General features: G+C 36.3%; 1 protein-coding gene across 7 annotated transcripts in view; it reads right to left on the bottom strand.

Annotated features, from left to right (window-relative positions):
• Positions 1 to 363: 363 nt before the first annotated feature.
• SPART (spartin) overlaps positions 364 to 12,760 on the bottom strand; it is a 30,337-nt gene continuing 17,940 nt past the window's right edge. For all 7 annotated transcript variants that reach the window (XM_064586196.1, XM_064586193.1, XM_064586198.1 and 4 more), the window contains 4 exons: positions 9,777 to 9,971; positions 8,604 to 8,762; positions 8,436 to 8,526; positions 364 to 1,861 (listed from right to left, as the gene is read on the bottom strand). In XM_064586196.1, coding sequence (XP_064442266.1) covers positions 1,594 to 1,861; positions 8,436 to 8,526; positions 8,604 to 8,762; positions 9,777 to 9,971 — 713 coding nt within the window. In that variant the 3' untranslated portion in view covers positions 364 to 1,593. The remainder of the gene's footprint in view (positions 1,862 to 8,435; positions 8,527 to 8,603; positions 8,763 to 9,776; positions 9,972 to 12,760) is intronic.

Here is a 12,760-nt window from a genome sequence, read left to right as displayed (position 1 = left end):
TCCACTTCTCAAACTTAAGACAGAGATTAACTAGAAGCTATTTACCAATTCAATTTTTTTTTAATTTTTTTTTTTTTTTAAGATTTTATTTATTTGCGAGAGAGAGAATGAGAGACAGAGAGCATGAGAGGGAGGAGGGTCAGAGGGAGAAGCAGACTCCCTGCTGAGCAGGGAGCCCGATGCGGGACTCGATCCCAGGACTCCAGGATCATGACCTGAGCTGAAGGCAGTCGCTTAACCAACTGAGCCACCCAGGCACCCCCAATTCAATTTTATCTCCACATTATCCTTAGCCTTAGAGAAAGGATCCATTAATTCTAGGTGTTCCCAAAATACAATCCTGTGTATACATTTGAGGCCAAGTAATTAAGAAATAGTTTATTCATAAAGGGTATTTTTAAGACAGTTTCAAATAAAGTCTAATTAAACGAAGTAGCCATTAAAGGTTCAGAATATCATTTATAATCAGTAAATAAAAATAAAATGCCATTAAGTATTTATTTATGTATTTGTACCTTATAGGTCTGTGAATATCCTATCTTCTGCCAGAGTGGAAACTGTTATACCTCACCCACCATGGATTAAGCCTAAAGCCTTCACATTCTTTACCATGATTATAAATAGAAGCTTTTCTTTCTAATAATTTATTGGCTTTAACATATACAATTCCAATGACTAAATCCCAAAATAAAAATATATTTACCAACCAAAAAATTCTGGGTTTTTTTTTTACAAAAATTTAGCCTCCTGGAATAACTTAAAGAAGTAGATATGGTAAAATGATTTCTTAAAGTACTTTTTTGTCCAATTAAGATGATGATAATCACTTCAAATTTTAACACAATATCAATCATACACCAAAATTTCCTAGGCTCCTAGTAGATCAATACCAGTCTAGATCCAGAAGACTTAAAAATCTCTTTGTATTCATTCTAAATCAGAAAGACCATCCCCCTTCCTAACAAAGAGATAAGCTACCAAATAATTTTAGAGAACCTCATCTTACTGTTCATGATTAGCTTATTCCCTGTATTGAAAAAGTCTTTTAAATGTTATCTGAGAATTCTACTGGTTTAGGATTACAGTTGTTTTTAGCTTACACACTGAAATTCTGAAAAGCACCTAGAAAAAAAAAATCCACAATTAGTGCAAAGCCAGCAGACAATATTTTAAGTCATTCTTCCAAATACAACTAGAGCTAAGGTTACTAAATGCCAAATTTTATGTAAATATATAATTTCCTACCTTGCTTTTTGAAAGACAGTAAATACAAAAATAGTTTAACATTAGGTTTGATGAAGTTTATAGCACATGTATTATTAGTCTTATTTTAACTGCAAAAATATTTTAGCCACATTTAGAAAAAATAAACTTGAGAATATAACCCTATATTTTGAAAGGCCAGATGCAAGAATACTGATTCTTTTCCTTGTAAGCAGAATACATGCCATAAAGCTTATGAAACAGTCACTTCATAGGAATGAATGCATTTTTAAAACACTGGTTAATCTGTGGGGAATTCCACATTTGCCTATTTAACAAAAATACATCCACCTTGTAAGGCTTTGGTATAGGTGATTCACAGCACTTCCATCATTTCTCTTTCTTCTTTGCCTCACTCTTCTCCAGTTCCTTTGTCTGCTCACCCTTCTCCCTTTTCATGTTTACATTTGCTCTTCCTTCTTGATTTCTCCCCTTATCAATTATTTTATAGTCTTCAAGGAGTGTTTGTCCTGTTTCTTTTGCAGTTTTCTTCACCATTGCTTTGATACCAATGTTGTCAATATTATAGGCAGTTACACCAACATTGATGGCAGAATCTACTGCATCATGTGTAGCTTCTCCTGCAGTATGCCCATATCTTTAAAAGATTAGAAAAAAGTGTAATGAAATTATAAATACAAATTAAGATCTTCTGATTTAGTATTAAATAAGTCCCATGTTTAGTATGTTATTCCTGAAAACAAAATAAAAGGTTATGTTTTAATTTAATTAATAACTTAAAACACAGTAAAGAATAAAATCAAACTCTGCCAAGGCTGTATTTCTCCTTTAGCAAAGACTGTGAAAATAAACTCAGGCTAGCTGAGATTAATGTAATAAAGACTGTTTATGTTGAAGAATAAAATGTAAATTATAATAAAGATTGTTCATCAGTCATTATTTCCTTTTTTAACCCACCCCTTCTGGAAATAGAAAATTTTCAATGAAGCAACTATAGGACACAAAGAATCTATAGTCACTAGAGTTTCGAGTTCTACCTTAACTAGACTTTGGTTAGGTCTTTTGTTTTACTTTTTTTTAAGGAGAGAACGGGGGTGGGATGAGAGAGGTGAGGAGCAGAAGGAGAGGGAGAGAGAGAATCTTAAGCAGGCTCCATGCCCAGGGCAGAGCCCAAGAGGGGGCTTGATCTCACGACCCTGAGTGAAATCATTACCTGAGCCAAAATCAAGAGTCAGATGCTTAACCGACTAAGCCACCCAGGCTAGGCCTTTTGAAGTATCAGAATCAGAGATTGTCTTTAAGAAAGATTCTACAACACTTTCTCCCTCACTCCACTCTGCTGCAGACTCACTGGCCTTCTTACGTTCTTTGAACCCATCAAACACACATGTGCCACCTTAAGACCTTTGTACTGGCTGGTATCCACCTAAACTATTCTCACCCCAGGTATTCACATGTCTCACTGCCTCACCTTCTTCATATCAGCTAATTATTATCTTCTCACTATCTCACCTATTTCAACTGCCTTACTCCACATGCTCCACCCCACTGCCCATCAATCCATCCATAAGCTGCTCTTTCTTATTCTATAACTTACCACCTGCTACATGCTATAGAACTTATTAACTCCCATTGTTTTTGCTTTGCTTATTGTCTTGCTAGAATATAAACCCTATCAGAAAAAGGACTCTGCCATGTTCATTAATGTATCCTATGCACTGAGAACACTGCCTAACATTTAATATTTGTTGAATGAATAAAATGATTAATTCCTGCCCTATCCACCACACAGTTTCTATAGCATCAAATGTATAGCAAAGTGTTTGGGAAATTATAAAAGCACTATACAAAAGTAGTTATTATTGACAATTACCAATATGTGTTTAATACCATTTCTATAAGAAAATACAAGTAAAAGGCTTACACAAAGATACTAAAAATTATCTCACTGCTTTTTCTCTTTACCCTTTTAAAAGCACCAGGTTTTTTCTTGCTTAGCAAGCATAAACTTAAACAAAAAAAAGGCAACATTTTACAATTTTCTCCAGGACACACTGAAGTTTCCTAGGTGCTTTGTGGCCTGTATCTGGACATTTTATACTAATACTGGATCTGTTCTTTGAATTCACAAGTCCTCTATCACCATTAGTCTGGCCTGGAACAGTGGACTGTGATCCTACTAGCTTGTTCATGCTTGTGTGTTTTTTTTTCCCAATCTCAGTGCTAGAAGTGTGAATCTTATTATGTTCCTGAATGAGGATTCCATTCTGTCCTGTGCCTAATGTTAATAATTAGAACCAGAAGATGACAGAACCTACAATTTGTCAAACCGTACATCTATACCACTCTTTTTAAAAAAGATTTATTATTTATTTGAGAAAGAGAAAGCACATGTGATTCGGGGAAGGGGCAGACAGAAAGGGAGCGAGAGAATACTGAAGCAGACTCCTGAGTGCAGAGCCAGACACAGGGCTCAATTCCAGGACCCCAAGATCATGACCTGAGCCAAAATCAAGGGTCAGACGCTTAACCAATTGAGCAACCCAGGCACCCCTATACCACTCTTGACTGGGGCTTTCTCACCAGTTACCAGACATCAAAACTTCTTAACTGCCGTCTGCCAGTCCCTGTTGCTTTGCAACCCCTCGGCATTCCATAGCATTTGCTGATTTTTTTTTTTTTTAAAGATTTTATTTATTTTTTAGAGAGCGAGCGAGAGGGAAACAGCATGAGAGGGGAGAGGGTCAGAGGGAGAAGCAGGCTCCCCACTGAGCTGGGAGCCCGATGTGGGACTCGATCCCAGGACCCTGGGATCATGACCTGAGCCGAAGGCAGATGCTTAACCATCTGAGCCACCCAGGCGCCCGCATTTGCTGATTTTGCAGAAGACATGGAAGCTTCTGTCAATCAAGCCCCCACAAATACTATCATCAGGTGGCAATGGCTAAGGTTAAATGAGAGGAAGGGGCGGTAGCAGTTTCAGCACTGGAAGAGTGAGCCTAAGTCTTGGTTGAGCAGGTTTCTCTTAGGGCTTTTCTTTTCCAGGTCTGTGTAAAGGATCTGGAAACCATACTATGTATGAAATTGTTAAAGGAACTGGGAGTATTTAGAAGATAAGAAAAAGTACATGAAGGACATGATGATAATGCTTAAATACTTGTATAGTTACCATATGGAAAAGAGAAGACTGATCTTATATAGCTCCTGAACAGATGCTATATAGAACTGGTTTTGGGTAATATGACATCTGCCAAAAGAATTACCTTCAATGAATTTGAATTTGCCCCTTCACCTGGTGCAAATTTAAGGGGGAATTTTAATTAAAATTCACTAAACAAACCAATAAAATACTGTACCTTAAAAAGGTAAATTCCTTATAGAAAAACAATTTTACTAAGTTTATTCTTCAGAAAAATGTAGAACACACTGTATCTTAGAACAAGATAAAATTTTAATGAGGGGAAAACAAAAATGGATCTAACTTACTAAATTTATAGGATTTTCCTCTAAGCAATTTATTATTATTTTTTTTAGTTTATTTTTTTTTTAGTAATCTCTATACCCAGTGTGGGGCTCAAATATAGGACCACAAGATCAAGAGTCACACCCTCTTCTGACTGAGTCAGCCAGGCACCCCATCCTCTAAACAATTTCAAATGGGAAAAAAAAAGAAGCTTAAAGGTGAAATTGAAACTATGTAGATAAGTGATGAATTACTGCAATACTGCAATTAAATATAGCAGATTTGAAGTTATTGATTTTTATTGTTCCTGTAGGTCTCATGTTCCTAAACTTAAAATAAGACAAAAGCATTAACGTAACTGACAAAAACAGTCTTAATGAATAGTTCCTACACATTTACCTAAATATTTTAAGAATTATACAGATCCTTAGATAAACCATTAATAATCAAGGAACATAATCTGGAATCATAATCAAAACCATGAAAGGTATAAACACTGTATTTCTCTAACACAATCTGCTTTTAAATATGCCTAAATGAAAAGATAATCTTCTGTATTGGCTTGTAACACCAGAAATCAGATAAGGAAGTATATATAACACATTTGTTTTTCTCCTAGGCATAATACATATAATTAGGCAGATTCAAAACAACTTGGGAAAATAACTTATCATAGGCAATAAGAATACAGATTTTATTATACTATCATCAGTTGGATTTGAAGAGAAAAACGCAAATGCTTACCCTATCAAATACTTTTTCGAAGTGTAAACAAATGTAATTTCATAACTATAAAAATATCAATTTATTACATTTACATTCATAAATGTAAATTTATGTAAATAAATGAGAACTAAAATGAAATAACTAGCTCTTCCATTTCTTCAGTGACAATATCATTAAGTTATTACTGGTTTAATACTTACACAGTTTCTTCTTTTAAAAGACAATTTCTACTTCTGGGCCAGACTATTCATAAGTGAGGAAACAGTTATTACAAAACCCTTTAACATCCCCACTGCCACTCACAATTTTCCAAGGTTCTAATTAAATTACTGCTAAGACCAAAGCAGCTATTTTATAGTTAGAAATACAAACCTACTTAACTAAATTCTCACCTGTTTTTTCACTCCATGAATCTTTGGAGTAAAGGATAAAGAGCACAGCAATACATACCATAATTAAAATAAATTAGCTCAGAACCGCTATTAAAATGTCCTTTTCATCATATTAAGATCTCCTCACTAATCTACACCAAAACCTTGCTAGTTATGTTAATCCCAAACCTTTAATAAAGCTCTACTTAATTGTACTTAGATAAGCATTTTTTTTTTCACTAAAGTAGGAAATGGGCAAAGCCACTGGAAGCATTTACTACTTTCTAACATGACTGTCTACTTATTTCTGCTAACAAATGATACTGGTAATATAAAAATAATTCACTTTTGGCCTAAAAGGCACTTCTGACTTTTTTGGGCTCCTGCATCAAAAGAAAAAACTATTTTCCTAATTACGACTGATCCACCAAAGTAACCTCACACCCATAAACCAAAGAGTATTAGAGATCAAGGCTTTAAGTACCAAGAGGTAGTAAGCTGGAAGACTTGGTTTTTATATTTCCACCAAAAGAATTTCAGATCTATTCTGTATTTTCTTTGCCAAATCTTTTGGTCAAAATTGACACTCCCAAGATGTTATGTTGCTTTGACTCAAAAGGTATGCAGGCCCCAGATGGAGATCAAATCAACTCAGACTGGAAATTAATTAGTTTTTCCCAAGCCACAGGTAATTTACTATAGTGGCAGGGAATGTAAATGCATGATAGATAGTGGTTTCTAACTCTAGATACTAAACTTGCACAGATGTCTCATCAAGGACCGGGTTGGTCCAGTACTGTTCTTTCACACCGCATGACACAAAAAGACCTGACTTACATCCCAGCTCTACCACTTACTAGGGCTATAATCTTCAACAAGGTATTTAACAGCTCTATGCTTTGGCTTCCTCATTTGTAAAATGGAGATAATAGTGTTAAAAGATTTCTGCTAACAAATGATACTGATAATCTAAAAATAATTCACTTTTGGCCTAAAAGGCACTTCTGACTTTCTTGGGCTCCTGCAACAAAAGAAAAAACTATTTTTCTAATTACGAGTGATCCCCCAAAGTGGGTGGCTCAGTCGGTTAAGCATCTGACTCTTGATTTTGGCTGCGGTCATGATCTCAGGGTTGTGAGATGGAACCCCACATTGGGCTCTGTGCTGGGCATGAAGCCTGCTGAAGATTCTCTCTCTCTCTCCCCCCCTCAAAAAAAGAAATACTGGGGGCGCCTGGGTGGCTCAGTCGTTAAGCGTCTGCCTTCGGCTCAGGTCATGATCCCAAGGTCCTGGGATCGAGTCCCACATTGGGCTCCCTGCTCGGCGGGAAGCCTGCTTCTCCCTCTCCCACTCCCCCTGCTTGTGTTCCCTCTCTCACTGTGTATCTCTCTGTCAAATAAATAAATAAAATCTTTAAAAAATAAAAAAAAATAAAAAAAAGAAATACTGTTAAAGATTAAATGTATATATTGAAAAGCACTGAACACAATGTCTGATACATAAGTATGAACTCAAATGTTGTGAGTAGATAATTAATACAAACAACTGAGAGTTGAGAATACCATTAGTATTACTTTTTGGTTTCTATTTTTTTTTTAATGTTTTATTTATTTATTCATGAGAGTCAGAGAGAGAGAGAGAGGCAGAGGCAGAGGGAGAAGCAGGCTCCCCACTGAGCAGGAAGCCCAATGCGGGGGCTCGATCCCAGGACCCTGGGATCATGACCTGAGCCGAAGGTAGACGCTTAACCATCTGAGCCACCCAGGTGCCCTACTTTTTGGTTTCTAAATAAAAATTTAATATTAGGCTTTAAACTAATTCAAACTCGGGTCCTTCTACTAGATTTAATTTTTAGACCTAGATTCCTCTAGGACTTATAAAGAATAAAGAGCTAAAATCAGATGATCCTGTTTTAAGTCTCACCTTTAACAGTTATCAGATTAGCTTGGGCAGATCACTCATTTCTATGTTTGCCCACTTCTTAATATATGAAATAGATGACATACCATCTGTCCATTCCAGTAAGAATGAACAATGGTAGAGTCAAATAAGATGTGACAATATTTAACATTCTTTGTATACAGAAGGGGCTAATGTTAACAAGGTAAAATAGATTAATTATAATTCAAGTTTTTCCCATCAAAACTACCAGCAAACATCACCCATCAAGAACATGCAGTTAATAAGGTATTCAGAAGGGGCGCCTGGGTGGCTCAGTTGGTTAAGCGACTGCCTTCGGCTCAGGTCATGGTCCCGGAGTCCTGGGATCGAGTCCCACATCGGGCTCCCGGCTCAGCAGGGAGCCTGCTTCTCCCTCTGACCCTCTCCCCTCTCGTGCTGTTTCTCTCTCTCTCTCTCAAATAAATAAATAAATAAAATCTTTAAAAAAAAAAAAAAGGTATTCAGAAACTACAGGCTTTTTTTTTCATTAAACTTATTCTTTGCATTAATGATGAACAAATATAACCATTAGTAATATAAGGCAAAGTCACAGTAATTCTATTAATTTGCCTAAAATATTATTAAGAAAAACAGAGTAAAAAAATTTTGTTTCATCAGGTATTCAATAATGACACAATCATTTTAACTGTCCTGAATTTTTGCAAATGCTGTAAGAGATTTAGTCATTAAAATGATAAAACTCAACTTACTTGTATTTGACAGTTTGTACAGTTTCTGCTGAAACATTGTTAACAATACATCTGGCTGCACATTCCAATCCCTGCCAGACAGTTGAAAATCCTGCAAATATATTTAAAAGTAAGTAAAACTACAGCTAAACAAATGGACCTTCCTAGTCAAATTTATGGGTCTGTTACCTTGAACACTACTTGCTGCTACGACCATAGCACCATCCAAGGGAGACTTCCCATTTCTGTCTTTTCTAAGAGATTCTGGAACAAGTTTGCTTCCATGCTTCTTAACGTGTGGAGCTAGTTCCTTTCCAACACAATTTGCTACAGTGCAAACTCCGTCAACTAATATAACCATAAAAAAAGGAAACACTTAGAAAAAATTTATTCTTCCCTTGATTTTACCACTCTTACTTAGCAAAATTCTTACATGAGCATCTAAAGTTGTTTTATTGCATAACTTAGCATTTCTATATAAGGATGAGAACCACGGCTGGCTAGTTTTTAAACAAAGGCTATTATCTGGTTTAAAGATATGTTTACAGAACCTAATGATTAAAACCTTGCCTCTTAAATATAATGTTCTTTTTGGTAATTTGCTTAAAAGAAAACCAAGACTGCTGCAATGCAAGACTTGTAGGTCCATCTTTCATGTTGTCCAGCTATGTGTACTTCTATGTTTTCTCCATACTGACAAATATTTCACTGAAATGGTAATAAAGTATTTAAGTCTATATAAAAGTAAACAAACCAAAATCTGATTCAAAGAATAATGAATACCAAAAGATAATCTTACTAAATCTAATGATAATTCATTAAGGAGTGATCTGGCCATCTTAAAATACCAAACTTTAGATCTGTAATTCTCAAAGGAGAAGGAATTAGAAGCATATTACTTGGGAAGGCTGACACCAGAATCACTGGATCAGCTTAATTCAAACAATACATACCTCCCACTTGATCCCAACTACTAAGCAGTGAGCTGTCCTTAAAAGAATGTGTCATATTCAAGGATAGCAAATACATTCAGAGCCATTCCTTTTCAAACGCACAGACACTCTCCTGACACATCAAAATAACCCTTTAACCAATGTTTCTCAAAGTAATATGCAAATAACAATCACCTAGGGATCTTGTTTCTGAATCAGTAATGTGTACCAAGTACCTGAAATATTTCTAAGGCTCTTGGATAGGCTGATGTTGCTATAGATCCCACTATGAGTAGCAAGGTGATCCTGCTTTGTCCTAATCCTTTACTCTTAAGGTTAAACCATCTAAATGAACATTTAGATTAACCTGAATTGAGAGATCGTTTTTTAATTTAACTGAAAGAAGTAAAGTCCTCCAAAGTTACTTTACCCAGGAATTGACTGACTTTCGCTGCTCCTCCTGTAGCCTGCTTTGCTATATAAAGTCCCCTGGTCACAGCTGGACTAACTTCCACTGGTTTTTCTTCTGGTTGGATCCGTTCACGGAGTTTAGAAGCACCTTTCTGGATTGCTTTGCCGGTAAATTCAGCACCTTTGACCAAACCCCAGCTCACCCAGGAAGCACCTTTTTACAGGAAAATTTAAAAGTGCACAATATTAGAGCTGATTATACCTATAAACCCTTTAATAAATCAAAAGGAAAACAACCAAGGAATTTAAAGTTCAGATCCCAAACATACCATAAACTTTGAAGCCAACTTTACAATTACAATTTTCTGCCTAGAATACACTTTTTCTAAATAAGTTCATCTTTCAGTACTTAGGTCACAGATCACTCAATAACATAGTTCTGTATTACCCTATGCTGCTACTACAACTTGTAGGTATCTTCTACATGTTACTTACCACATATTACTATCATTAGGGACTAATTTTGCGTTTTGGTGCCAATAATACAGTATTTGGCTTAAGGACTCAGGTATCCTTGTTCTCGCCTTAGTCCAGGTACCACTTTTACTTTGTAAAGTACTGAGGGGTTTAGACACAAATAATGCAAATTGGAAAACCAATAAATCTAGATCTCAAACACCAAGGCAGAACTCTTGCTTGCTTGCTTTAAACAAAAGGCTAAGGCAGGGGGTCCTGTTCCTCCCTCAATCCCAAACCCAAATCCCATGATCTCAGCACCTTTTAGTTTATAACATAAACCTGAATGACAAAGACAGAAGAATACTCAAAAAATACACGAGAAGATCTAAGAAGAAAACTAGAAAGCCTAGATGGTTTAGCCATTTCTCATGAGAGTAGTTCCCAGTCCTTTGCTTTGCTCAATGCTTCTTACAGCATGCATGAAAAATGAAACTGTCAAGAGAGGAAGCATGATAGCATAGACTTCTCTAGTGAAAAGGCCCTGTGCACACATAAGGAAAGGAGAAGTGGGAAGGAGATGGGAAAAGCAAGAAAAAATACCAAGTAGAATAGTTTCCCTTAAGAGGAAGAATTAAGTGTTACCCTGCTTTGGAGAGCTTATAATTTTAAATATTTCCTTTTTGGCTATACCCTGAAAAAACAAGCTTTTAAAGCTAGACAAGTAAAATACCTTAGTATATTCTCCAAAGGTCTGTGGCATGGTTTTTATGTAATTACCTTGGTCTATGAATGACTAGGCATCCAGTGATCATGTGAAAATCCTGTTTATTTAAAAATGCTAACAACTGGGGTGCCTGGGTGGCTCAATTGTTAGGCGTCTGGTCATGATCCAGGGTCCTGGGATTGAGCCCCAAATCGGGCTCCCTGCTCAGCGACAAGCCTGCTTCTCCCTCTCCTATTCCCCCTGCTTGTGTTCCCTCTCTCGCTGTCTCTCTCTCTGTGTCAAATAAATAAATAGTCTTCAAAAATAAATAAATAAGTAAAAACGCTAACAATGAAAAATAAAGTGCCAAGTGGTAACTGATTAGAAAAATTTTGTGGGGGGAAAAAAAAAGAAAAACTGTTGTGTTTCTCCTCCTGTTTTAGTCAACATGTCCACCTCTAGCTCAAACACTACCCCACTGTCTGACCCGTGGGGGAGGACCAGGTCTCAAACCCAGACAAATACCTTCCAGCCAGAAGTTCCCATAACAATAAAGGGATTGAAGACCTCTATTAAAAATATACATTTGGGGTTTAGAGTTAACTTACAGGTTGAAAAGATTTAAGAAGTAAATAGGCTGAACTTGAAGAAAGACTGAGAAATCATAAATGACAATGAAACAAAGGAAACAAAGGAAAGTTTAAATAGACTATACTCCTGCAATGAAACAAACAAGAGGGAGAGAGTCCATTGATGACTGAGAATAAATGGAAATTAGATAAATGAAAAGTCATAGGACTGATAAAGAGAAATACTAGATGCAAATTATAAAGAAGCTATCACCATGACAGAGTGTGTAATAGATAAAGATATTACAATAGAAAATCAGGAAATGTAATATTTTATTGGTAGCTATTAAGATCTTTTAAATGGCATGTTTAGTGCCAGATATAGATTTATTCTATCCATATTTGTATTATATGCATCCATTTAATGCTGAGATAGAGCAGGCAATGAATGTTTCCTGAATAAATGAGAAGTTGCCAGATGACTTAAAATGATCTCACTCAAATCTAACCCAATGGGGGGCACTCTAATCAGTCTATTGTCACAGATCCTCTATCTCTTCCCAAATTAGCTTACTAAACTCTCCATCTAAAATGTTTGGCAGCTGCCTTCTTAAAAGTGTAATTCTAGCCTTCCCAAGCCAATATTCATCCCTGGCAAATTTTAAGCAGTTACTTCATGTTTTTTCACCTTTTATATCCATGAAGCACAATACTGTAGCTTTTACTGATCTTTACTGATCTTCAGACACTGGACAAGAACCAATCACAGGTTAAAGTGAATAAGCTCAATTTAGATCCCTGATTACTTATCTTTGTATAGAGCCTGCATGAGTCAGGTAGAAACAGTCTCTTGACAGATCAGATCATTTTCCCTGGAGTAAATCTTGGATATTTTCCGCCACTTTCTTTGTTACTTGTACCTTAAGTATTTGGTGAGCTAGCTGGTTTTCATTCTACCTATTAAAAAGCACGTAAAGGGGGCGCCTGGATGGCTCAGATGGAGCGTCTGCCTTCGGCTCAGGTCATGATCCCAGGGTCCTGGGATCGAGCCCCACATCGACTCCCTGCTCAGCGGGAGGCCTGCTTCTCCCTCTCCCACTCTCCCTGCCTGCGTTCCTTCTCTCGCTGTGTCTTTCTCTGTCAAATAAATAAATAAAATCTTTTAGAAAATAAAAAATAAAAAAAATAAAAAGCACATAAAGAGATATGTACCCTGATTGGCAGTTAAATAATTTTAATGTAACCAACTATTAGGGCTATTGCTAGAACTGA

Source organism: Mirounga angustirostris, unplaced genomic scaffold, assembly GCF_029215605.1.
Source record: "Mirounga angustirostris isolate CCGP_5_RB_7025 unplaced genomic scaffold, mMirAng1.0.hap1 SCAF_3, whole genome shotgun sequence".
Lineage (NCBI taxonomy): Eukaryota > Metazoa > Chordata > Mammalia > Carnivora > Phocidae > Mirounga > Mirounga angustirostris.
This window is presented reverse-complemented; position numbering and strand designations above follow the sequence as displayed.